The sequence below is a fragment of the Cyrtonyx montezumae genome, unplaced genomic scaffold, assembly GCF_038088225.1.
Source record: "Cyrtonyx montezumae isolate F1298 unplaced genomic scaffold, pur_monq_1.0 scaffold_23, whole genome shotgun sequence".
Lineage (NCBI taxonomy): Eukaryota > Metazoa > Chordata > Aves > Galliformes > Odontophoridae > Cyrtonyx > Cyrtonyx montezumae.
Window position 1 is genome coordinate 11,621,520 of NW_027071970.1, and position 26,365 is coordinate 11,647,884.

General features: G+C 51.3%; 1 protein-coding gene across 1 annotated transcript; it reads right to left on the reverse strand.

The window, feature by feature from the left end:
- Positions 1–900: 900 nt before the first annotated feature.
- Positions 901–25,891, reverse strand: SSH1 (slingshot protein phosphatase 1). The gene is made up of 15 exons (XM_065739295.1): positions 25,785–25,891; positions 23,068–23,108; positions 13,893–13,996; positions 12,506–12,570; positions 11,949–12,070; positions 9,840–9,908; positions 9,368–9,433; positions 7,914–8,108; positions 7,582–7,675; positions 6,733–6,861; positions 6,035–6,081; positions 5,005–5,151; positions 4,114–4,314; positions 2,593–3,208; positions 901–2,179 (listed from the first exon to the last, which is right to left on the reverse strand). The coding sequence occupies exons 1-15, from the start codon at positions 25,848–25,850 to the stop codon at positions 902–904; spliced, it is 3,240 nt and encodes a 1,079-aa protein (XP_065595367.1). The 5' UTR covers positions 25,851–25,891; the 3' UTR covers position 901.
- Positions 25,892–26,365: the final 474 nt, after the last annotated feature.

Sequence of the window (26,365 nt, forward strand, 5' to 3'; positions counted from 1 at the left end):
GGGTTGGCTTCATCGAGCCACCAGCAGCCCAACAAAGGGCCCCCACGACACCAACACAGCATCACACAGAGCCTCACTACAGGGCACGGCCACGCACTGCTTGGTCACCATCACTGGGACATCACAAACCACAAAAACAACACCCAAAGGGCACAGCACCTCTCCACCTGAGCACGAGGAACCTCAGACAGCAACACGACCTGGAAGCACTCCGTCACCACCAGGAGACAACGACGACTCACGTGGTCATGCAGCAGAGGACAATGCTGACAGAGCACAGTCAGGATGAACACAGCTCCACGCTCCTTCACTTGACACTGCAGCGTGCAGGACAGCCCAGCACCGCTCCTCCAGGAGATCACAGCTAACAGGAAGGGAACTCCTCCAGGTAACAGTCAGTAAAAGCCTTTCCAACCCCAAACAAAGCACAGCAAGAAGTCAGCAGGAACAGAGGTAGTGTCCGTGTCCCCATTTTAAAGGCTTTCCCACAATTGCTTGTTTTAGCAGGAGACGTTTCAGTTAAAAAAAAGTCACAACCAATTGCTTTGTTGACACTCAGTTCAGCATTTCAGGTATACAGATAAATAGATGGAAGCATCTATATACGAGCACACCGTGCTTGGCAAACGGTATGAGGAAGTGTCCTGCAGGACAACGGGTGACTCTCACACGCGGCCCCCTCCTAAGCACAACGTTTTATTTCCCCTTGTGCCATCTGTGACCCATCGAGTCGCTTTTTCTCCCCGCTGAGGAGTACGAGGAGGGGAGGAAGAGGTGGCACCGGATGAACGACCACACGTCAGATGATTGCAGGAACGAACGCCTTAAAAAATAAACAATAACAAAGAAAAACCAACAAACATCCAGCCCCCCCCCCCCCGTAACCCCCCCACAGAAAGCATCAACTTTTGCCAAGCCAAAGTGGAGTCTTCATGTTCCCAAGAGCTGGCTTGGCCGACAGCTTGGGGCCAACATCCGCGCTCCTCGGGCCGGAGGATGGCTCCCAGAGCCCGGAGGACTCGCTGGACACCGCCTCCTTGGAGCCCGTGATGGTGGACACGTCCACGTCGCTGGCCAGGTCCTCGGAGGACAGGTTGAGGCAGCCCAGCTTGGCCAGAGAGTTGGACCTCTTCAAGGGGGAGGAGACCGTGAGGCCGGCCAGCCGCAGCCGGGTCTCGATCTCCTGAGTCCGCTGCTTGACCAGGCCGGGCTTGCCACGCACGCTGTGGATGCTGTCACTGCTGGAGCTGCGTGTCAGGTTGGAGCTGCGGGAGGACGAGGGCGTGTAGCAGATGGTCTTCAGGAAGTCCTTGGTGAAGCTGCTGGTGTGCTCCAGCCTGCACACCACGGGGCTGCAGGTCTTCTGGGAGATCCCCTCCAGCACGCGTTTGATCTCCAGCTTGTCCAGGTCGCTCTCAGCATCTCCGGGTACGGGTGGTGAAGGCCTGAGGAGGGGCACGAGGCCGGGATGTGGGACCAGCTCCTCACCTTCCTCTGCAATGCTGGGCTCAGCCCTGCCCAGCACGCTCTCTCGGAGCAGCACCGAGGTGTCCGAGGGCACGCTCCTCAGCCGCTCCAGCTCTTTGGTGTGCTTCCGGACCAAGCCTGCCTTCTGCAGCTGAATCAGGGACTCCTGGTGCTGCATCAGGTAACTGCTAGAGCTTGGCTTTTCCAAGTCTTTACTGAACAACAAGTACTTGAGGTCCTTGGTAGGTTTGCTATCTTTTCTGGACGGAGATTCTTCCTTCGCCGCTTCGGCGCTGGGCAGGCTCTTGTCACAGTGTGAGTTTCTCCTGGGCTGCAGCGTTCTGACAGGGATATCTGCTGCATCTTTTCCTTTCTCTGAAAAGCTGCACTGATGAGCAACCATTGATTTGCAAGTACCACCTTCCAAAGCACCGCCTCCTGCTGACAGAGGAAGCAGTGCCTCGGGATTTTTAGCCCCAGTTCCCTCCTCCACGCGTGCCCTGTTGGGCAGGTGCTCCCCCAGCGAGGGGAGGTGGGAGAGGAGGGCTGGCTGAGTGCAGATGGTGGAGCTGCGGTGTGCAGAGCCGGGGTTCAGCTTCTCACACTGCTCCCCAAAGGAGTCCGGAGCCAGGCTGCCCGAGGAGTACATGCAGTCAGCACAGGACTGGTAGGAAGGCTTGACTTTACTGAGGATCCCAAACACAGCGTCGTGCTGCAAAAGAGAAAACAAGGACAGGTCAACGGGAGCAGAACAGGCAGGCACAGCTCGTGAGACCCACGCAGCTCTGGAGGGCAGCCCACTGCCCTGCCTCTTCGTGCCCCACAGCAGGAACAGCAGCTCCCAGGGGAAGGACACCTACCGTCTCAAGTGATGGTCATGCAAGCAAGTTGCCCAGAGCAGTTTACAGGGCACTCACATGTGTGTGCTCTCTCTCTGTCTGGCATCTACATCCACAGCTTGGGCAAGCAAAGCCATGTTCAGAAGCACTTGGAAAAGGAAGAAGCTCGTGATGGAATGAAAGGCTTTATCCAAGTCAAACGAAACTGTGCTATGAAGATGAGAGGAGCAGTTCCGCTTGCGGTAGTCAGCCATGCTAATCACCTACACATCAGATCCATACGCACCTCAAAATCCTCTGGGCAACTCCTTTTGCTGTTGTTGTTATTCAAGTTCTCCCTATTAAGCCTGCTCTCCTCCTTGTGCACGGACAACCGCCGCTTCCACTTCTCCATCGGGTTTTCCTCCCTGATCCCGTCCTCCCCCGGCTCCCCGGCGCCCAGCACCATCCTGGCCTTCCGGGGGCTGAAGTCCCATTTCTTCTTCACCTCCTTCTCACAGAAGCTGCTCAGCTCTGCCAGTGGCTGTGCTGGCTCCGGGCCCTCGGCCACCTCCGGGGGCACGGCTGGAGGCTGCCTCGCCAGCGAGGCCGCACGCTCCGTGAGCGCATCCCGCTCCAGCTCCTCCACGTGGCAGAAGCTCCCCCTGTCCCCGGGCCCCCTGTTCTCCAGCAGCGTGTCAGAGAGGCGGCGGAAGCAGTAGTGGAAGCCCACGGGCAGCTCCGTGCCAGCTCTGTTGTCCAGGTAGGCCGACTGGGATGGGGTGTCCAGGTCAGCCAGCCGGTTTTCGAGGTCGATGTCCAAGGTCTCGAGTAAGAAGTCACCAGACCCTGCGGTGCCATCTGTGCTTTGGGGGAGGTTGCTGTCTGCCTGCTGCTTCCACAGCTTGTTGTGGCGTTGCTTGCTAGGGAAAAGACAGATACAAGTGAGAAGAGCTGCTACAAGGCGAGGGCACTCAGCTCCAGGAGCCTCTCTACGCACAGAACAGATTCACAACCCAGAACAGACCGACTGGCAGGTCCAGCCCTGCACTCCCAGCTGGACAAAGCCATCCCGAGCATCAGGAGTTTGCCCACTGCACCCTCCCCAGCATCCCTTTGGCCCAGCAGACTCACAGCAGGCCCTGCACTGCAAACATGATGGGAACAGAGACTTCTGCCAGCATACAACACTCTGAACCAACACCTCTGCACGTTTCATGGCACAGCTTCTGCTGAACCCGAGTGGAAAATTTTCCTTCTCTTCCCCAGCTAGAGCAGAGGCCAAATGGAGCATGCAGAAACCCTCATTAGATACTACAGCCTTTACAATGACCAAGCCTCACGATTGGCATGGTCACCCAGAACTGCAAACGATTCGTCTCCAACACTGCCTAAGCTCAGTTCTGCCTCATAAAACAAGAACAATGTTTTGCTGAACATTCTGGCTGCTGAGAAACACCAACACGCTTTTTGAGCACAGAGAAACCCTCACTGAATTACACCAGAGCAGAACTCCCTGCAAGACAGCTAATTTCCCATCTGGGGTGGGCTGGCAGAGAAAAGGTTTAGCAAAGGGTGGTTAGTCCAGGCTCCTGCTTCTGAGAGAAAGAGAGCCTCTCTGCATGCTGGTGTGGTCCTCAGACTGCAGCACCACGCACGCTGTCACCTTGTCCTTGTCTTTGTCTTGCTCATTGGCAGAAGAGCTGGTTGCCCGAACAGAAATCCCTGGAACTCAGTGTTTTGTGATACACAAACTCCACAGGTGTTGCCTCCAATGAGGTCCTTTGATTTCCTGCGAATCACCTTGCCACTCATTCTGTCACCTCACCTTGCATCTAAAATGCCTTCGTATTCCAGCAGCTGCCTCATGAAGCCCGCGTTGGGCCTCGCAATGCTGCGCTTCTGCTTCACATAATTATAGGCCTTCTCCAGCGACCAGCCAAACTCCTTCATTGCATACGCTATCACGGTGGATGCTGAGCGGCTCACGCCCATTTTGCAGTGCACCAGGCACTTGGAGTGATTCTTCCTGCGGACAGATAAAGAAAACACCCCCTCTTACCTTTCTGGTTACCATCTGTGTTGTTAACATTTTAAACGAGGGCAGGCTTTGCTTTGCCCTGCTGACCACTCTCAACACCACAGCTCTGTAGGTTGGGAATGTTTTGGACTAAGATGCTCGTGAGAAGAATTCTTCTCCAGGAAAGTCAGGAGGTGGGAAGAGCAGCCTCAGCCATGCTGTCATACCAGAGGCCACCGTGAAGCCTCCCACCCACTTACCCAACGCTTTGGGCATGGGGATAAGGAGGAGCAACCTGTGTGTGACAGCCAGCGGGGTGTGATGGGCTCTGTCACCATCTCTCGGGCTCATCCAACAAGGACATGCACTGGAATATTTCCAGAACGCCTCAAGTAGAGGAAATGTCCTCTTTTCCTTTCAGAAGCAAAACAAAATCGTAGTAATTAAAAAACCCGTACGTTAGAAATGGGTTAAAACCAGTACAGGAAGACACAAAGTACACGGAAGCTCCAGGGACACAGAACTCCTGGCAGGAGATGTAACACAAAGCACAGCTGCCACCTCCAGCTGCAGAGCTGGCTGGAGCACACGGGGCAGCATCACCTCCCCCAGACCTCAGGCAGCTTCTGCTGCGGCTTGGATTGGATGCACCCTCACACCAAGCCACATCCCCCAGCCCACATCCCCCAGCCCACTTACTTGGCCTTGTTTATGAAATGATATGCCTCGTTCCAGTGAGCCAGGAGGTCAGTCGTCTCCTCATCGTACACCCGGATGTTGTGATAGGCAAACAAGCCAGGGAAAAAGTTATCTATCTCCCTGGTCACGTTCAAAATGTAGTCAATGCTGCAGAGAATGGAAAGAAAAATGAGACTTGAACTGCCACGGTCGTGAAAAGGGAACTGATGCACACTGTGAATCTCCTCATTTGTGCCAAATACTACAGCAGGGTTCTCAACACACCTAGGGAGAACGAAGGCCTGTATGGATTTACTGCTACATATCATTCAGAGACATCAGGGCTGCAGGACATTCGCTTCAGAGTTTGTCCAGCTTTGACTTCTAGATAACGCATGTCAAGATGCCCTCCCTGTGGATCAGAAGCACTGACATGCTGCTCGATCCACTTGCTCAAAAGATGTTCAGACATCTGTTCCCAGGATTCCAAATTAAACATTTTTAGTCATGCTGTTGAGCAATAACTTTCAGTTTCTCACATCAGGGGTGGTGTATGCCTTGGGAAAACAGCTAACGTTATATGTAAAATTCTCACTCATCCAAAAAGCCTGAAAATAAATCAAGCCAAGAAGTGCTGTGGTGACGACAGCATGCTGAAAGACAGCCCTGCAGCTGCCTGCCTGGACAGGTGAGGTGGGGATTGTTCATCCACAGGAAGTGCTGCCCCATTTAGATGGAGTTTTTCCTGAACACTGCACTGTAACGTTTGCTCTTTCTGCAGGAATTTACACCTGACACAGCAGCATATATGCCTGCTTCATACTTGGCTGCTACACACCGGGAGGGTGGTTCAGAGATCTTGGAGCTTGGTTACTTTCACTTTGTATGTGATCGAAGTGAGGTAGGAAGGTTTTCCTGGCTAAAGTCAGGGAGATCAGTTACCCACATTGCTGGGAACTCATCCCCTACCATCCACAAATGCCACGTGGCATCTCCAGAGTCCTCAGTGTAAAAGTCAAAGGACTCAGAGCCTGGAAGGTACAGTACTCACCCTGAGCCCTGCAGCTCCTCCAGGTTAGAGGCGTTCCACTCTGATCCCTGCAACAGTCACACAGATAGAAACATCTTTCAAAGGAGCTTCCCCATTTCTAAGATTCTGAACAGCCCCAGACTCAGCACTGCTCCTCAGCTGCCACCTGAAACGTTGCCCATGGTTTTTGACCCAGACAAATAGCACAGGGAAAGAAAAATAATTCAATGTGGCATTACTGTGAGCATAAGTACGTATCTGAGAAGCGTGAGGCAAATCCTGGAAGTTCTGGAGGAGGTTACACTGGATCTCACTGTACCCACAAAATAGAAAGCAAAGTAGGGTTTAAGAGGTTTTGCCCTCAGACATCAACACTTCCTCTGATTCTCTCCTGGGAAAAAAAAACCAAACCAAAACAAAATGTGACCCCAGCATAACGGGCACGAATGTGTTCATCCCAAGCAAGTCTTTGTTCTGGATGGCAGTGTCAGGTTTTGCTTGGAGTTCCATCTAGTGGTAAAACACTACACAAAACACTTCTCTTTCTTTGCTTCTCCATGAAGTTGAAGGGCACAGAACCTTCAGCCTTACTCTCCATACAGTTCTGGCCATGCACATAGTACTTGAAACCACATGCAGATCCCCCACAGCCCAGTGACTCGTCAGGTCACCCCCACTGAGCCTTCAGCTCTGCCAGAGCTCCTAACAGGGCAACTCACCAGATACAAGTGATCAAAAATCAGAGAGGGTTTGTCCATCTGACCCAGGATAAGCAGCATTTCATTGTCTATGAATTCCTTGAATTCTTTCAAGTTGCAATTCATGTGTTTCTCCAGCTCATTCCGGATCTGCAGGGCAGAAAACAAAGGATGCCACCTAGAATCATCTCTGTTCAACAGAAACATTTATTGGCACTCTTTTACAAAACACTTTTTATGTACTTCATTAAAGACAGCAGGAGGGATTCCGCCTTTTGGAGACAAAGAATCTCACTATGTGGCATCACTCCAAACATCTTAGGCCCCCACACTTGAGATCTGTGAAGAAGGCTTCAGATAACATCCAAGTAAAACACACACACATATCGTGCACCTTCTTCCAACAAATAGCTTGAGATGAACGAGACCCAGGAGAGCAACTAACGATCATGAAGCTCAAATCTACCAGAACTACTACTGTTTGCTCTGAGCACATTTGCACTGTGTCCCTTTAGGACAGACCCAAACTAGTTTTAGCCCTGACTTGTGACTCTTCATCCATAGCCTCACCAGCAAAGTCTCACCTGTAAACCTCTCTGACATTGTTCAGGAACAAAGAAAACAGAATCTAACAGTGAAGCCAACAAGGAGAGAGGAAGACACTGCTTCTTAGCACACAATTGGCTCTGTGTCCATGAACAAGTGAAGACCAGGAGGTGCAGCAAAGCCAAAGAGCAGAACCTTTGAGGATCAGTTGGAAACACACTCAAAAGCCAACAGCACCTCACCATACAGTGCCTTTTTGTCAGCACAGCACTCCCTGGAAAAGGAGGCTAGCAGGAAGAATAAAGGAGCAGTTTTTCTGATTACCTCCTTCGAAGTCACATTTTCCAGGTCTTTGCTCATCATGATGCTCCGGAGCTTGGCTTTAATGAGGCGTTCTGTTCGTTCCCTTTCAGTTGGCCTGAAAAAGAAAAGGGAGAGGACGTCTCCAAACCAGCAGTAAACACTCATGACACAAGGCAACTTGGACAGCACAGAGGGCTGGTGGGAAGGACTTGCAGTGAAAGCATCTTGACCAGGAAAAGGGAAGAAAAATAACTGAAGGCATTTAAATAGAGAAAGGAAATTAACTGCCAGAGGAACAAAAGAGGATTTCTCTTGTGAACCAGGACAACTTTGTAATAAAACTGAGAACTGACTTGTCAACAAACAGAGCTGGAGAGTCGGGGCGGGTGGACTCCAGGTCCTGCATGGCATTCCACTCATTGATGCAGCTCTGGTCAGAGCTGATGCAGCTTTCATAGTACGTGGCCCAGACCAAGGCCATCCCACCAGGGAAGTAGTTGTACCTCCTTGCAACCTCACAGGCTTTATGGAGGATCTGTAGAGCAGACCTGCAAGATTGGGAACAAAGTTGTGCAGACGTGAGAGGCACAAACACATAAATCAGGATTAAGAGATTTTTCACAGCAGACTTTCAGCACTGTGTATGGCAGTTTGCTTTCTGAGGCCTGCAGCTTTATTGTATCAGAGTTCAGAGAAGCATCTTGGAGGCTTTCTCAAGAGCCCGTGTGAGATGGAGGCTCAGATTTTCTCCTCAACTGCCAAGCACAAGGCACAGCCACTCCGGGACCTAATCATTAGCTAACTCACAAATCCAGAACCAAAGAAAAACAAAGAACATGGACAATTTTCAAACCACCTTCAGCGAGGAGTCAGATACATATTTACAGCATTCTTGGCCCCTGACATGCTGTAGGGACAGGGCCCAGATTGGGTCATTTGTTTTTGTAAATCCTAGCCTTACTTTTTCTTTCCTTCCTTCCCTCCTCCATCTTTCTTTTTTTTTCTTCTAAGGCTCTGCTCTGAAGATGTCATTGTAGTGAACCACATCTAAGGCTGCCAACAGGAGGGGCTGAGTTAAAAAAAAAATGACAGGAATGAGAGCTTTGTTTGTTTCTGTACCAAACCATCCCTAGCAAGTCAGCATTCTCCTCCACATCTTTGTCTTGTCCCTACCAGCTATCACAAGCATAGAGCTTCCTGAGGCTCCAGGAAGAACCCAAAGAGAGGCATTTGCCCTGTCTGGGGCAGGATGAAGCTTCTTCAAGAAGGCATTTGCTGGCACAGCCACTGCTGATTCAACTGTCTCTGCTTCAGCGCTTTGGAATCCCTGCACATGGGAGGGGTGACAGGAGCTGAAAGGTGAGCACGACTGCAGAAAGGCATGGAAAGTTTCCATGCAGCAGGAACCCCAGCCTGGCCCCAGGAATGGGGCAGAGTTGGAAATGCCATCAGATTGGCAATGGGTCTTGAGACTCCCTCGTGCTAGGGAGGTACGTGTGGAGAGGAAAGACCGGGTCTGCAGCCTGATGAATCCAACTGGGCTTTCATGTCTGTACATCTCATTAGTGGCATTTCCCATTGCCCTCACGTCACAGGGCACACAGCTGCAGCAGAAGATGCAGGTTTTTGGATCAGTGCTCCCAGAACCCCATTATAGCACTGCTACCAGCTGACACGGGGAAGCAGCATCTCTGCTGCAGCTTGCTAAATATCAGTTATGGAAAACGCTAAAATGCAGTTTGTTTGTTGTTCATTTATTCATGGAAATTACAGCCTCTTTCTCAATAAAGCTAATTAGCACACATACCACATGGCCTGCACCGACACTGGCTTGAAGATGTGCATTCTCCCAGCAGTACTCACACTGAAGCCACTAAGAGAGAGGGGAAAAAACAGTCACAATCTGCTCTTCTCTGCACCTCAGGTGCTGCGAGGCAGCCCTAGGAGCACCCACAATCAAAAGGAATAAGGGATAAGAATTTCCATCACTGATTTTCCATTATCCTCCCAAACAAAAGTGGCAAGTGGACACCTGCCATACACCACCAGGAATGGGAGCTCCACCCCTTGAGCAGGATTTCAGAAAGCATTTACTGGATGTGACAGGTTCCAGCGAGCGGACTGAGGGCAGCAAGACAAAAACTCCACGTCTGAATTCAAGGACTGCAGCCGTGAATCCGAAACACAGGGACTTCATTTGTACCGTGACAGAGCTCCTCCCACAACAGCCCCCAGAAGACAAGGCCATTCACACCTATCTTTTCAGTGGGGCCTCTTACCCATCGCCATCAAGATGGATCTTAGTATCACTCCACAGACGAAGAACCATTCCTATAGTGCAGCTTTTACTGGAAGAGAAACGTTAAGGATGTTAAATACAGACCACAGTGCAGTCATGCCAATATCCTCAATTATTATTAGTCTTTTATTTTTTAAATCCTCAAGCCTTGCTTTAGTGTCTCCTTATAATATCTTTGGCTAAACAACATGCAGCACACAAGGAGATGGACAACTAAAGTGTAAAGGTCTTCTCTGACACCAACCTGAGAACCAACAGCACAGAATCAAGAGTCAGAACGCACTGCAGTGTCTGCCTCACCTCCTCTCCTCCTCTCTCACCCTCATAAGCTCAGTGCAAGGAAGGTCCCTAACAGGACAGAAGAGCAGGATATAACGTCTGGCTGCAGAGATTCAGCTTTCAGCAAGTGCTGGTAGGTGCATTCCTTTCTGCCCTTTGCAGAGAGGACCCCAGGGGCCTTTCAAAGGATCGTGTGCTCGGTTCTCACTTCATAACTTTGGCTGACAGAAGAGAAAAAAGCATTTTATGGGTGTACCTATCCCAGAAGAACGCTTCCATTTCAGAGATGCAATCTGGCAAGAAAACTGTACCACCCTCCCCCCATTATAATGGGAGGCCAACAACTTTCGACTGCTAAATAATTCAGTTGCTGAGATATTAAAGTTTCAAAGGAAATCAGGATGCACGCAACAGCCAATAGCAAAGAATTTGTTTCTTTTATTTTTAATTCTATTTTTTTAAAGCCTTCAGCCACTTCCAACAGTGCTGACAAAGGCCAGTTCGAACACACGCACAGACAACATGCACCAGAGCTCGGAGAGGAAATAAAGGTTCTTATTAAGCACATGTACAAGGAATAAAGCCCACAAAAGCCTGACCAATCCAACTGTCAGCAGCCAGAACATTCACAGCTGTGAAGTGCCATTTCAGCCCCAACATGGAGCCTATGAGTCCTTCAATGAATCACTAATGCCAACAGACCTTTTTGGGCATGACATTTTTCCTTAATTAACAAATCCCTCCACTGACTGAACCAGCAGTTATGATGAACTTGCTGTAACTTTCCCTCTTGTCCCTCACCAATCACCTCCAGGAGTAACTTACTGGAAGGTCACCTTGGATTTGGAGAGAACAAGACCAAAGCTCCCTGCTGCTGCACACCAAGTGTGCCAGAAGGGAATGCTACACTGGAATTTCCTTCCTACCACCAACAGCAGTAATTAAGAGCAGATACAGAAGCAGCACCAAAGCCAAGACAATAATCTCCTTAGGAAGGCATTGCTAGGAGTTCACCAACAGGACTCAGTGCAGTGCAAAAGCTCTCCCTTCCCACTTAAATCCACGAGGTTTTCCAGGAAAAAAAAAGCAAAAAAACAAAAAATCAAGACAAAGCCCCATTGGCCAAATCAGCTCAGCATGGCAGCATGCTCAGTCACCAGGGAACAGAAACAAATGTGGAAGCTCTGCCCTCAAAGTCCAGCTCTGCCAAAGCAGCCTCACCTCTTCGAGCCAAGAGCTGTTCTTGGTTTCCTCACCTATGACTGGAATTATGTGAGGAGGTCTGCAGCAACGTTTTATTTTCGTTTCAAAACATTCATGTGCTCTTATCAGTTAGACAAAAGGTGCAGCTCATTGCTAACACATTTTTTTGTTGGTTTTGGAGGTACTTTAGCACTATTGTTGTTGATACTATTTGGCAACTAACCTACCTGAAACAGCTCCATTGCATCATGCCATGAGCAGACATGAAGTCTGATGGAGCAAATAAGTTCCAGTTTAGCAAACATTTCCACAGAAGCATTTTGTAGTGAGGAGACAGCAAGCTACCAGAGATGAGGTAGACACCACAGCCCTCCAGACGGATTACAAGTGAATGCTTTGCCCACAGCTGCAGAGAGCCTAGAGATTCTGAGGAGACTGAATGCCTTCTGGAACAAAAAGCCCTCTCACAACGGTCAGAAGAATTAACAGCTATGTCTCCTCTTTTGCTAGAGTACATGAAAATTAACTGCTTGGGGACAGCTGTTGACAGGCTTTCCAGAGAACCCAGCCTGCTTGATTTCCAAGCCCAGCCTTGCCCTAGACATACCTCTCCTTGCTGGAAAAATCCACACCCAGCAAAATGTTCTCTTCCGTGTCCTGCCGCCCGCTGCTGTACACAACCACCATGTACCGGACTCTGTCTGTCCACACGCTCTCCAAACGGACAGCCTAGAAGAAAAAAGAAGACACCAGGCTCTGCAAAACAGCTCTTGGGTAACCTTTACTTCCATTGCTGAACGATATTCTTCAGGTGTAATTGTGCCCCAAAGGTTCATTTAGCTGCAGTGAGAAAGACACTGGGAGAAGTAGTCCCTCTTCCAAGCAAGGCTAGTTTTCCAGACTTGGAGTCGAGAGAGGAGAAGAAACACGAGCAGCTGTCTAGCCATTCTAGAGAAGATAATTAACAAAGACCCAACTCATAACCTGGATGTAAGGATCAGCCCCAGGAGCACAAAGGGAAACATGGTGGGGCTGGCAACTGAGTGCAGCAGACTGAAGTCAACTGTGAAACCCTGGATCTGCCAATGCCTTCCATGACTCCATAGAGATCTGGTTCCAATACCTCCAACAGACATTAGGGCAGGAAAACGCATTTGATCTTACCAGTTTGATTCTATCCTCACAGCGAAGGAGGTTGATCATCACCTGGAGGTGCTGGGGCAAATCACCTGCAGTGAGAGCAGAGAAATCATCACAGTAGGTCATCTAAACACAAACAGCTTCTGAGGAGGAAGGGCTGCAGGAGTGGCTCTGTTCAGGTGACGTATCCCTTCTGCATCAAATAAAGGACCACTCATGAAACTACTGCAAAGTGGTGGATGTATTTCTGCTAGGTGAAAGCGAGCAAAACACACAAAGAATCTACAAGAAAACAAATCAAGATCACATCTAATAACTCGGTAACGCACTCATAACTTTCCATAAAAGATAAAATTCCTTCTGGAGGCTGTTTGCTGGGTATATGAAATTGCTGACAATTGAAGAAACCCAAAGCCACGCTTGGCATTCAAACAGCCTCTTTGTGCTTGGAGTGTTTACTAAGCAGCAGGCACACAGTACCACACTGTGCCTTTCCCACATGCTTCTGCACTCAAAATGCCCCGATGAGCCTATTTCTTCTTGCTCCTTAACCACTGATTACAAAACCATCAATGACAGAAGGCATAAAAATACAGGATGAGTGGGATCCAACTTCCTTAAACCCTGTCGGCTTATCGGTTCTTACATTCACCACACAACTCTCCTCCCACCATACTGGAACGCTGGAGTGGGCCTGGAAGAAGGACAAGCTGTTCTCAAACCATGAGAAAGACTTGCAAGCCAGATTTAGATCAGTTAAGTGAAAAGGGGATTTCCTGAAACCAGAAAAAGGGGGTGTATGGAGCTAAGAAACGGGTGTTTGTCCAGAGATTCAAATCCTACTGAAAGCATTCCTCATTTTTGAGAAGTAGCACTGAGCAAAACCAGCAACAGGTAGTTTATAATAATAATAAAAAGATGCTGTCAAGATGAAAGATGAAGACCCAAGCTTCAGACTGGGGGAGGCTGGGAGAAGAAGGGGTGCTGGAGCCACATGACTCAGCCCATTGCATTTTCCTCCCCACAGGCCAAAGGAGGAGGCAAAGATCAAACCACTGAAGCAGAAACAAGTGACATTTCTCCATCGCAGGCTGAAAAAGATAGGGATACACATTCAGCACAGACTCTGGCTCAGAGGACTCTCCTGGCTACAGTACACCACAATATCTGCAGAGAATAAATTCCTGCTGCAGTTACACTTCCAAGAGAGTGATGAAAGTTTAAACAAAGACACAATCATCATACCTTCAAAGTGGACTGAAAACCTGGTTCTCCCCAGCTGGCTGTACAAAACCCACTGGGACAGTCAGAGGAGCCAGCCACCACCCACACCTCCTACTGGGCTCAGTGTGGAGGAGTGGAGCAGGGAAGAAAGAAGGAACAGAGCATCAGGCCACGACTTAATCCATACCTGCATGCTTGTGAGGATGCTGGAGACTTCGCTGGCCCTGGGAGCTGCTGCCTTGCTGCAAGAAGAGGGCTGCTCCTTTCACCATGAAAAAGCTCTCGCTTAGGCTGGAAAACAAATGACACAGGAAGTCAGCTCAGAGGAAACAGCAGCAAAACGTGTGCTCTGCTCTGTGTGTCTGGGGAGGAAGGGCTTCTCCTCGTTAAAACACAGCAGGATGTGCCACAAGAAGCTGCTCCCAAAGGTTGGTTTTGCCACTTGCAAGGCATGGCTCCAGGGTTATTCATGAAGAATTGTGTCATTTTCCACCAACATTTTATTGCTTGGCCATAGCAGGAGATACTTGAGCTGTCATGGACTGGAAATGACTTTATCACTTGATTATCAAATTCTGTAACTTAAAAACAGTAGAGGGTAAGAACTCCTACAGGCTTAGACCTGTAAATGACTTCGGATCAGGTCCTGAGTCAATCAGTCCCTATTAATTTCAGTTCTCGAGATTGCTTTGGAATGCAAAAACAAGAACACACAGCTATAAATCATAGATTTACAGGGGCAGGGAGGGAAGGTGAAACCTGCACATCACAGCAAAATGAACTGCACTGAAACCTCAGGGCAAAAAGCAACACACAGCAGCAAAGGCCTTTCTCTGCTCTGTCGAGATACAACTGACCTGGGAAATAGTGCTGAGAGGTCACAGCGTATGCACACACAGAGATCATATGAAACACAGCTAACAAGAAACCCAATCAAAAGCAGCAGTTAGAGCAAGGAGCAGCACAAGCCTAATTACATGGCCCCGTAATGCACCGTGAGCATTTCAGAAACAGATGTGGATGTAAGTGGCAAAGATGGAGTTTCCCACAGGGCTGGAAATGAACATCTCCTAAGCTTTGTTTCAGTTGCCCCAGTAACTGCTTACCTTGCACTTCTATCCCACTCCAAACACCAGGCAGGGAGCATCACAAGAGACATTCCTTGCTATAGAGCCCAACTTTCTGCCATCCCATGCTTCCAGCACAGACTGCTGCTCATTCCTGGCTGCTATCAACTAAACCTAAAAGCTCAACTATAAGACCACACTGCACCACAGTTACTTATGCTACAGAAAAGGATCCTGTGGGAGCTGCTGCTCCCAGTGCTCATCTGTTCTGTGCTCTCTGGGGTCTTTGCCTCTGGTAGCAGTGAGCAGCAGCAATTTGGTAAATATCCATCAATTCAAGCCTTCCCAGCTCCTGCTCCAAGCTCGGTCTTCCCTCTTTCAAGGGCAGAGCCAAGGTTTGCAGTCAGCTGTCTGAATTTACAGCTTTATTCAAGGTGCAAAGCTCCCAGAAAAGCTGGGTTGGGTTTCAATTTGAGGCTTCAGTCCACGCTAAGAAGCAACCTAAAACGTTAGCACAAGCTCCAGGCTCCCTCAGCCCTGCATCAGACCAACAAGCTGTTGGCAGGGCTGCAATCAGAACAAAGCTTCCCCCATTTCTGCTCCCACAGCACTCACCCCTGGCTCACTGTGAGCTGTCAGCGACGGTGAGCTCTCACCACCAGCACCAAGAATCCCACGAGCAAAGCAGGAAAAGCCCTGCTTCCTTCTTACTCCAGATCTAACAGGCAAGTGTTAACAAAAGGACAGAAGTGACATCAAAGCCACAACACCAACACAATGTATAGGACGTTCACTGGATGAATGCCTCGTGCATACTCAGCTGGATTTTCAGCAAGAGGAAAGGAATGGTTAGATGACAGAGCTCCTACTGCTCTCCTTCACTGCAGACAGGAAACCTTCACTATAAGGCAGAACGTTCCCAGTCAGAGAGCTGTGCTGGGGGAGCAATAGTGCCCACAGGCAGAGGTTGAACCACACAGCACACGTTTTACCACCGGGTATTTATCCTCTTCATACAAACCCTCCGAGAGCTAGCAAAACAAAAGTGAGAAAAAGGCACGGTGCAATATCCCAACGCAGCACTCCAACACTTTCCATCCCTGCGGTTCCAGTAAGCATCCAAATTCCAGCTTTTTCTTTTTAAAAACAAATCTCCCAAAGAACGCCATCGTTTCAGAGCCCCCCCAGCTCCCTCCCCAGCAAGCAGCAGAAAGACGAGTGTTTTATACGTACTAATTTGGACTGGTTTTCTTTGAACAGCAGAAGCATTGTGCTGGCCCAAGAGTCAGGCAGAAGTCAGTAAATTCGAAAAGATTCATAACTAGCTGTAAAACTCACATCCTTCTGCTTCTAAAGCCATGCAAAAAGAAAAAAAAAGAAAAAAGAAAAGAAGGAAAAGGTCGCTCGTATATTGTGCACGGAGCAGAGCAGTCGCATCTGTCGATGCTACCCAGGAACTGGATGACTTCTACAGAACACTGTGTCTTCCACTGATATCCTGGCTTGAAAAAGCACTTGTCCTAACATATCCTGATGAAAGAAGGCCATTCAGGAGGGGAAAAAAACAGCTGAAGCTCGTCTAATCACTTCCCTCCTACAGACTGGTGCGAGCTGTTTGTTTCCTCCCCGTGCCCACAGAGCGATGCAGGGCAGGACGAGGTGAGAAGCACGGCGTTGATGCTCGTGTCCCATATTGCCTGATGCCTTGCCTGCCTGTCACAACTAAAGCCCTGACATGGAAGGTCTCTGTGGCAGAGGCATCACGCTCAGATCAGGACCTTTCCTCGCTTACCGGTGCGATGCTGAACAAGAACCCCATTCAGGTGCTCTGGAATTCCTCTGGTAGGGACTGCCTATAACCAAATTCAATGAAGACTTATTTCTCACTGAACCTTGACCAATTCCTTCACCACAGCAGCACCAGCCCTTCCCCCACCAGGGGAAGAAGCAGCTTTCTGTTCCTTTTCTGCCCTGCCCCATTGGCACGCACAGCACAACCCACCAGTTCACTGGATGCCCTCTCAGGAATCCCAACCAACACCACTGCTTTCCAGCTGCCCCTTTTGGCTCTCAAAGAAAAGCTGAGCCCAGGGGTTTTGTAGTGGGATGGGTGCTCCAGGAGGGCTGCAGTGCATCCCCGTACCAAATCACCTCACCATCAGCCCCCCACGGTGGGTAAACCTACACTTACAGACACCTGGGAGCACCAAGTGTCAGCAGGAGAGTGCGGACAGAACAGCTGCATGTCTTTGCTGGCCATAAAACAGAGGTCCTGCTGTGCCTGGAGCTCTGCAAGGTGAGGATGGTTCTGAACTATGGCACCTCCTTGCTCCGTCCCGCTGGCCCCACGCTGCTCAGCTTTAAAAGGAAATATTTCTTTCCCTTTGGGAAAGCTCCAGAGGAACGTGGCTGTAACACACATCAATTACGTTTCAAGTCGCTTCAGAACACGATAGGCAGCTCCTCATCATCACTTCAAAACACCACTCCATGAGTTGGCAAACAAGCAGCCTGCAGCCACCCTCCATCCTCAGCAGTGCCCACACTGCGTGCCCTGCAGGGTGCTGTGCTCCAGCAAAGCTCTGCAATGGAGCCTTGCTAGGCACAGGGCCACACCACACTCTCCTGCCACTAAATGTTTGTCAAATTAAGTCTCTTAATTTCTCCCTCGTTAACAGAACAAGGCACACAAGTGGCTCGAGGAGAGAGGGAAGTATCAGTCCGTTGGGGCTGAGCTGGAGCGCTTTGGGGACAATGCTGCCTCCAGGCTTCAGGCAGCCACACCAAAATAGCACCAGCTACACTGCAAAGGAGCACGCCAAACAGAAAGAGAAATCTCTGAGGGTGGGGGGGAGAAGGAGCAGGAAAAATCCCAACACAGCAAAGGTTGTCCTGCAATGAAGAGGAGCTCTGTGTCACGTAGATCAACTGACCTGAGATGGGAACTGCAGGCGTCTAACCACCTCCTGCCTCTGCATCCATCCCCATCCCAGGAATGGTAAGGAGGGCAGAAGACCCAGCAGGGCTCATGTTTTTGGGGCTGCGGAGACACAAGGAGTCTGAGCATGCATTGTTTGGCTGAAGGCGTGGGCCACATTCACAGCACAAGAATGCTGAGAAGGGCTGGAGACACTGCAGGCCATTCACGGTGCCAGATACTAACCGTCCTCCAGCACAAAGAGGAGAAAGAAAAACGAAATCAATCATGGAGCCCACAAAAGCTGATTTCCTAAGATAAATAGACTGCCTCCAGCCACTCCTGCTCACTCCACGCAGCCTTTGGCCCCGCTCCACGTGGACAGTGGGGACACGAGGGGACGTGGCAGCCCCGTCCCCATGCCATGGCTTTGTGCTGCCCAGCTCCATCCCAGCACCATCCTGATAATGGCTGGAGCCCTGCCTGAGAGAGGGGCAGGAAGAGGGAAGCAAACACAGCAGTGAGCTCGCTCCCTGCTTCAGCAGAGACTTGCACAAAGTAAGTTAGCAGAACAGCTCCCAACGGCCCAGGGAGAGAAAATTCTAGGAATCCCTAGTACGTGATGGTGAGAGGCCAAGTAAAATAGAGATTGTTTCACAGGGGGGAAAAAAAAGAAAAAGATGGAACCCTTTTTGCACATCCCATTAATTGCAGAGTTCAGAAAGGCACAGGGCTGACAGCAGTGTCCCCAGCTCTGAATGGCAGCAGGCATTTCTGAGATCCCCCGTGGAAAACGAGGTCACTGCCGTAACAGCCATAGGGCCAAACCCCCCATGGAGCTCAGCCCATCCAGCAGCTGCTTGTTCCCCAAACGCTGGCTCCCTTCCCTTGCAGGAAGGCTTGCAATTAAAAGCCTCAAAGCCCTGTGTTTTCCTACCAGCTCCAATCTCCTTGCCGTGCTACAGACACAGCTCTTCCAACCTAAGCCACTCTACGATACAGTCCTATGAGGGAGTGAGGCTCTCTTCCAACCCAAGCCATTCTGTGATATGGTATGAGCCCTGCAGCTCCGGGAGCAGCTCCTGCCCCATCCCCATCCCATTCCCTGGCTGAGCTGGAGGCACATGGCCCCATCCTCCTGCATTCCTCCCCGTCAGCTTAAGGGATGGAAACAATGAGCTGTGTCACTAAGCCACCCCAGTTCACCCACTGGCAGCGTTTCCCAGAGACAAGGAACAAGTGGGAACTCTTCAGCTGCAATGCTGGAAAAGAAAAGGAAGGTGAAGAATGGTTCCAGGGCTGGAGAACGCAGCTCCCAAGCAGAGAGGTCAGCCAGGACACAGCCAGCAGCACGGGAAGCAGCACAGCAACCCACACAACAGCTCCGCTGCTGCATGTCAGAATGACTCCAAAAAAGGCAGTGGAGACCAGGGAGTACTTGACACACTGGTAACGCGTCAAAATAAAATAAAATAAATCTTGACGGATCATGCAGGGGTAAAAGAAGGGCAGGAAAAGTTTTAGCTCGACACAGGCACCCCCTCTAGTGTTTGCTGCAGGCTGCCTTGCCCACCAAACCCCAGGGACGTGGGTGAGCAGCGTGGCTTTGGCAGCAAAAGAGTGCACGTGGGCAGAGTGGAGCCCTCCCCCATCTGCTCTCTCAGCAAAGCAATCTCTGCAGAGGGGTCCTTCTGATCCCATTCACAAGCAGAGCATGCACTTTGTACCACGAGCCATTCATTTGAGGCTGGGATTTTGCCTCTGCCTTCCCTTGCTCTCTCAGTGTGCCACGGGAGTGCTTCCACACCACAGATCTGAGCACTGTGTGAACCTCACTGAAAGTGGAGCCATGCCTCTGAAGGTGTCCTGTCCATTTCACATCCTCCACAACCTCCCAAGGGCACTTGTCAGGCTGGCTGCAGCCCCATTTGTAGGCAAAATCCCTGACTCGCAGATCTTGGCAGCTGATTATCAAAGATTAAAGTGTTTAAAAACCAGGAGGCAGTTGGAAGCAAAATATTTTTCTGACCCAGCTCTTCGGTGCCTCAGTAAACAGTGACCACATTGGCCTCCACAGGAAAATAAAGCGTCCAGCACCAGGTCGGCTCCTTTGGTAACAGGGCCAGAGGGATTTTGCCAAACTGCTGAGGTTTCAGAGGTGGAAAAAAAAAATAAGAAAAGAAAGGGAGATTTATATCCAATTCCTAAACGGTCTGATGGCTGCAGGTCCATAGCAGCAGCCTCCTGCTGTCACCCTGCCTGCGTCCACAGAAACTCATCAGTGTCAAGTCTGCAACAGTTTCCTGGAAAGACCAAATCCCAAAGAAGTGGGAGAGGAGCGCACACTCCCCCCGCCCGCCCTGACATCCCCACACAGCACCTCAAGGCCCAGTGATACCCCCACGGGCTCACGTGGCCACTCCTTGGGCCAGAAGCATGGACAGGTCACCATCCTTTCGCCGCCCCATTGTACGGAGCACGCCAGGGCAGGATGCTGCAGCCCGGCCAGGATGTGATTCAGCGTCCTGTTTTGAACAGTTCCCAAAGCCAGCAGCTTCTGCCCCAAGACCTCCCCTCAAACAACTGGCAGACACCTACCCCAGCCCTGGGTACCCCCCCCCAGCACCAAAGCCATCCGTGCCACGCTGCTGCCAGCAGAGCAAGGTTAAAGACCAAAAGTTACAGACTACAAAAGTTAAAGACCAAAGTATTAACAAAAAACTGTTGTGCATTAAAATCCAAGATACAAAAAAGCACTGTGAGATGCTCCCAGTGCAGCACGTGGCTTGGGAGTTTCCCTAACCAAAGCAGCCACAGCACCAGGCAGAAGCCTGCTTCATTGCAATGATTATAACCTAACGAGCTCCTCCTAACGAGGCTGTCGGTGCATGCCAGCAGGACCGTGCTCTGCAAGGAGCCTGCCTGCAGTGCTCCTCCTCCTGCTGGGCTGCAGAGCCTTGGGGTCAGTGCTTATAAACCCACAGGCTCCACAGGAGGAAAAAAGGATCAAGGCACAGCATGCCATGGCTGAGCAGCATTTGGGGAGGAGGACTGCAGCAGGTGATGCACAGAATCAGATAGAGGTCCTGGAAGGCCTATGGGAGGTGAGAACAAAGGAGGACTCCTAAACACAGTAAGGTCTCTGAAAATGCAGATAGCGATATCTCCAAAAGAAAAGCTGAATATCTTCACTCTGTTTTAGGGTAGAAGCTTTTTCAGGGAGAAAACAGAAAGAAAGGCATTTTGGAATGACAGAAACCGTACAGGAACTCTGAGCACAGAGAAGTAAAACGTGCGGTCAGTTCTAAACCTGGGACACAGACCACTTCCTCCAAGTATCAGGGAAAAAAAAAGCCTGATAGCTCACATCACCAGATCCAACCACGCAGCCTAGAATGAAAATCCTCTGTTCAGGATGGGAAAGCTATGTCATAACTAAGTGCACGTTCATCCTGCATCCACAAAATCCAGTCTGAGCTGGCAGCAGGTTGGGCTCTTGTCTCCAACAACCCTTCCTCCTGAGGGCCCCTGAGGTCTGCAAAGCCACGTGCCAGACCGCTGACCCCCACGCTCAGGGCAGGTGTGACACAGCACAGCTGACACCTCCGACTCCAGCAAGGTTGCTCCAGGGTTTAAAACCCACAAAAACCATCCCGGCCCATCCCTGGGCTTATTTATATCAGAGGACCTGTTCTCTTGGCTGCAGCAAAGGCAGCACGAGGAAGTTGAGCAATTCTGCCACCCCATGGGCACTGGGTAAAGTCTCAGGGAATCGATCCAGAGCAGCTCCAGCAGGAGGGGTGGGATTCATCCAGCCCCTGCACAGAGGGGTAGCACTGATCACCAAAGCTGCACGTGCATCAGTGCCACAGTTTTTCCAACAGTCCTCAGTGCTGTTTCCCCTCAGCACATGAGCCATCCCATTCTCTAGGTCTGTTTCACAACCTGATTTCCAGATTCTTAACCTGAAAACCGTATAGGGATGAGTAGCCCCAAGAAACTGAAGGAAAGGGGAAGCTGTCAGGATCTCAGTTTAACATCACTTTTCAGCAACGTGCAGAAAAGCCACTCCCACAGGGTCACTCTGGTCAGAGATGGATGCTCACTTCTGGCTTGCAAAGAGGTCAGGCAGTCAAAGGTGGCCTTCAAACTCAGACACCTCCCAGCAATCGCTCTGTGCTTTGCCATCAAGCTGACTTGTAACAAGAAGAAATAAAGTTCTGTTTCCTCATTCAGTACAGATATGACCCACACAAACATCAGCCTGCTATTGGTAGACTGTTACTTCTCAATACTATGTGGAAACAAGCACAAGGACTAAGGATGTGCTGCTGCTCATGACATCAGTGGGCTCCTGCTTCAGCTCTTCTTTGTGCAATGACCCACCATCAAGCTGGGAACAAAACCAGGAATCCTGAATTTTGCTTTAACATCAGTTGCAGTCACATTGCATCACCTCCTGCTCCAAAAGGAACAACCTTCCTCTCCCACACTGCACAAACCCACTGGTTCTTTTGGATCACAGGATCCAAGCCCAGTCAGCACAGTCCTCATTGCAGCCAATCCACCAGGCTGCAGCAGAAAGCTGCCACTGGAGCCCAACTTTTACATCACTGCAACGACACATCCCAAACCATGCAACGGAAAGAACGAGAGAGTGCTCAAAGCAGCAGCATTTGTGGCTCTGCTTTTATCTCACGTAGGAAGTTGTAACGAGAAGCACTGCTGTGCTTTTCCATTTCACCTCTTGGATCGTGGTTTACAGGTTAGAGGGTAAGAGCTAACTGCAGCAGCCTGTTTTGGAGTGAGCAATCTGCATCGTTACTCAGAGCCCCACGAGGCCGGTGCCCCATCAAGCTGCCTGTGTCATTAACACTCCTCGTGCCTGCACAGCATCACCAAGGGAAGCCTTGCCCTTTTCCAGCAGGGCATCTCAGCCTTCCCTTCCTTGCTGTATGAGCAAACTCAGTACAATCCCCAGAATCCAGGAAGCAAAATTCCCTTACGGGATGACTCCAGAGCAAGGAAAGATCACAGCTCTGCTTCCATCCCTTCCCTACTCAGAGCTTCAGCCCCGAGCAGCAGCAAAGAGAGCTGCTGAGATAACAGCTAAGTGATGCGACCAGAATTGATGAGCAATTTTCCAGTTTCTTCCCATCAGAAACAAAACAAACTCCCTTTTATGCTTTCAGTTCATTAAGCCCTCATCTCAAACCCAAGCTGATAAGATGAAGGCTGTCCCCAGTGTGGAGCTCCTGCAGGGCTGGCATGAAAGGGGAGCAAGCAGCCAGACTTTTGGGTGGGAACAGGGACTCTAGTGCATGGCAGACAATTAACAACAGCTGAAACAATGCTCAGAGCCAAACAGCTCCGCTTACCTCACGTTTAATTTACGTTCCTCATCGCTGCCAGCCTCCAGCTGAGGGGAGAAAAGGAGACAGAGAAAGTTATAAGCTGGTGGTTTCCATAGGACAAATCTTAAAAACCAAAACACATTCTTTAAAACCATCCCAACAACAGTGGGTGGCTGCACCCCATGTGTTTTTGCAGTGCTGGGGATAAAGGAGACTCTCTGGCAGTACGTCCCCACTGACAAAGGGGCTCACAGGGGCTTTAAGGCTATTAGGCCCTAATCCTGCAAGCTGGTCCTGCAGGGTGCATCACACTGAAGCACACTGAGCTGCCTCGTGCACACAGGAGAGCCACCACTGTCCTGAGTGAGCGCTGGGAAGGGCCAGGTTGCTTCCACCTCCCCACCTCATTTCACGCTAAAGGAAAACAGTTTGGGTTAATTGCATCCAGATCCAACTGGAGGAAAAAAAGCTCAAAGATCACTCCTTTGCTTTGCTCCTGCACGACCAGAATGAGAGCCAGCAGCATCCCTCTGAAGGGCTGGCTGTGCTGGGAGCCAGGACCTCGAGGACTGTGCTGCAGCAGGGAAACCTCTGTTCAGACCTGGATAACTGGGAGGAGGCTCTCCTGCAGGTCTGCCTCTCCCTGTTAGCAGCAGTGCACAGAGAACACTGTTATTTACTAACACTGCTTAAAACCCACATCAAATAGGACCCTGGAAAGGGCTAGCTGTTTCCTGGTGGTTTTGCATGACTCAAAAATAAGCAAGCAGTTTTCTGTCAAACTTCCAAGCTTAAAGTTTTGAGTGTGTGTGTGAGTAGAGACCAGGTTGTTCTGCATCCTCCTCCCATTAGGGCTCAGAGTCTGTAACACGCACACAGCCGTGCGGTCTGAGTACTGAAGCACAGCCACGGGGAGGAAGAGAGAGGCACAGATCCCATCTCAAACAACTGCAACAGACGGCGATCTGGAGGGAAGCATACCAGCTCTATTTTTAGTTTGTTTACATGGCGTGGCCAGAGGCAGAGCTGCAGCACCCTGAGCCCCTTGCCCATGGCCCTGGGAGGACTGCAGGGTCCAGTGAGGTTGCTGCTGTGTTTGTTTGGGTCAGTCACATAGCAATGGGACAGAGAGCAATGTTTTTTTAAACAAGCAGGGCTGTGAAATCCCAGCTGAGGCTCAGCAGCAGAGCTGGGCCCTGGAGCCACTTTGGCAGCCGCTGACTTGAAGATTTCGACTCTGCTCTCCTTGCTGCAGGAAAGAAACAACAGAAGAGAGGAGCACCCAGCAGCACAGGCAGAGCATCCCTCCAAGTTCTGAGGCGTTACCCATGAGGGGCACAGAGTGAGCAGTGGAGCCAGGGCACACCTCGTGATGCCATCACTCCTCTGACGGATCCCCCCCCGGATTTACAGTGTGCCACAACGGCGAGCCTCGTGCAGGCAGCAACACCCATTTCCTACATTCCTTCAGGATGAGGAGTTAAAAGAGGCTGCAGCAGCTTACTCACAACTAGCAAGGACATTTGGTCATCGTTTTCCATTTTTTAAACATGTATCTTCTGGTCATTGTTCGCTACAGGCTAAAACCCCAACACAGCCTGCAAACCCATCCTTGGGAAAACGGGTAGAAAACAAGGCACTTTTTCCAAGGAAAATCCCTCCAAATTGGCCACCAGGCTGAATCCTGATGGTTTGCAGCTCTGTGGGGCTGCATGCCAGGAGGGAGCACTCACACACAGGACAGGGAACTCTGGATTCCTCCAAGAGCCACCAAAGCGCAGCCAGGAGACAAATCTGGTGGGAAAATGGGGGCTGTATGGTTACCCCAGTGAGAAACTGCTGGTGGGCACTGAGCTGCACAGCACCAGGCCTGACCCAGGTGCACGTGGGCAGGAAGCGAGCAGCCCACCTGGTCTTTCCTTCCCAATTAAACACAGCCTGATTGCCCTGCCTGCACATGGCGTGGCCGTGGAGATGGGAGGTTGTCAGGTCTTTGTAGAATCGCAAAGGCTGGAAAAGACCTCTAAGCCCACCAATGCCAACCTCAGCTCACTCCCACCAGACCCACTAACCACGTCCCTCAGTGCCACACCTCCACATTCCTTGAGTGGCTCCAGGGACAGTCATCCCACCATGTCATCAGGCAGCTCGTGCCACTGGATCACTGCTCTTTCAGAGAAATTTCTCCGTTTCCAACCCAACCCTCCCCTGGTGCAACGTGAGGCCATCGCCTCTCATCCTATCCGACCCTTCCCCTCCCCACGCTCTCCTTGCAGGAGTCGTAGGGAGCGATGAGCTCACCCCTGAGCCTCCTCCTCTTCACACCACACTGCTTTGTCCCCTTCCACAGCTCTGGGCTGCAGGATCCGTGCCAGAACCCAACACGCTCCATCCCCACGCTCCGCAGCCAGGGCAGCCCAGCTCCAGGACCCAGCACCGCACGGAGCTCATCCCCGCGCAGCTAATCGGGGGCCAGCGGGCCCTGACAGGTGACAAATAGGATTGTGCACCTGCGGGGCCAAGGGCAGGGAGGAGAAGGGGCGGCAGAGAGGGGGGGAGAGAGGAACAGCTTTTTGGCTTCAGCGAACAGAAAGAAGGGAGAAGGAGAGAGACGGCGGTACAGAAGGCGGCAGCGGGGAGCGCTGCAGGGAGCAGCGGGGCGGCCCGCAGCAAAGCGGGGTGCACCCCCGGGCCCTGCGGAGGCCTACAGCCGAGGCCCACCCCTCCCCGCCCCGCCTCACCTCGCTGGTGCTGGCCGAGGAGGCGGCGCTGGGGGTCGGCGAACGTTGCAGCGTTACCAACGCCATGGCGGGGAAAGGGGGGGGGGGGGTGGTGGGAGCCGCGGTGACACGGCCCGGCTACAACGGCGGCTGCGGGGCTCCGGCCGCCTCCATCCCGCCCGGCGGCTGCGCAGCACCGGGCCCCGGCGGCCGCCGCCGCGCTGCGGGGAGGAGCGAGGGCTGAGGGGAGGGGAGAGGGCACGGCGGGGCGGGGCGGGGCCGAGCGGGGGGAGGCCGCGGGACGGAGGGGCCGAGGGGGGCGCGGGCCTGGGCCTGTGGGGCCTAGTGGGCCCCGCGCTGAGGGGAGGCCTTGGGGTGGGGGGGGTTGGGAGCCTTTATTGAGGAGGTGGAGGAGCTGTGCGATAGGGGCGGGCTGAGAGCGTGGGGGTGCGGCCCTGGGGAGGGAAGGAGCTGCGGTGCCTTTCTTTGTGGGGGTTGTAGCGGTAGGGCAGGGGGAGCGGAGTTAGGAGGAGGGGTGTGTTCAGTGGGAGAAAGAAAACCTTCAGTGGAAGGAGGAAAGCCTTCAGTGTGGGGGTGTGGAT

What these genes read in the sequence shown, in the direction of transcription:
- SSH1 (XM_065739295.1), bottom strand. Translation starts at nt 25,850, where the DNA reads ATGGCGTTGGTAACGCTGCAACGTTCGCCGACCCCCAGCGCCGCCTCC. An exon ending in CCTCGGCCAGCACCAGCGAG is followed by an intron (nt 23,109 to 25,784) that starts GTGAGGCGGGGC and finishes TTCTCCCCTCAG; the next exon opens with CTGGAGGCTGGCAGCGATGA. An exon ending in GAACGTAAATTAAACGTGAG is followed by an intron (nt 13,997 to 23,067) that starts GTAAGCGGAGCT and finishes TTTGTTTTCCAG; the next exon opens with CCTAAGCGAGAGCTTTTTCA.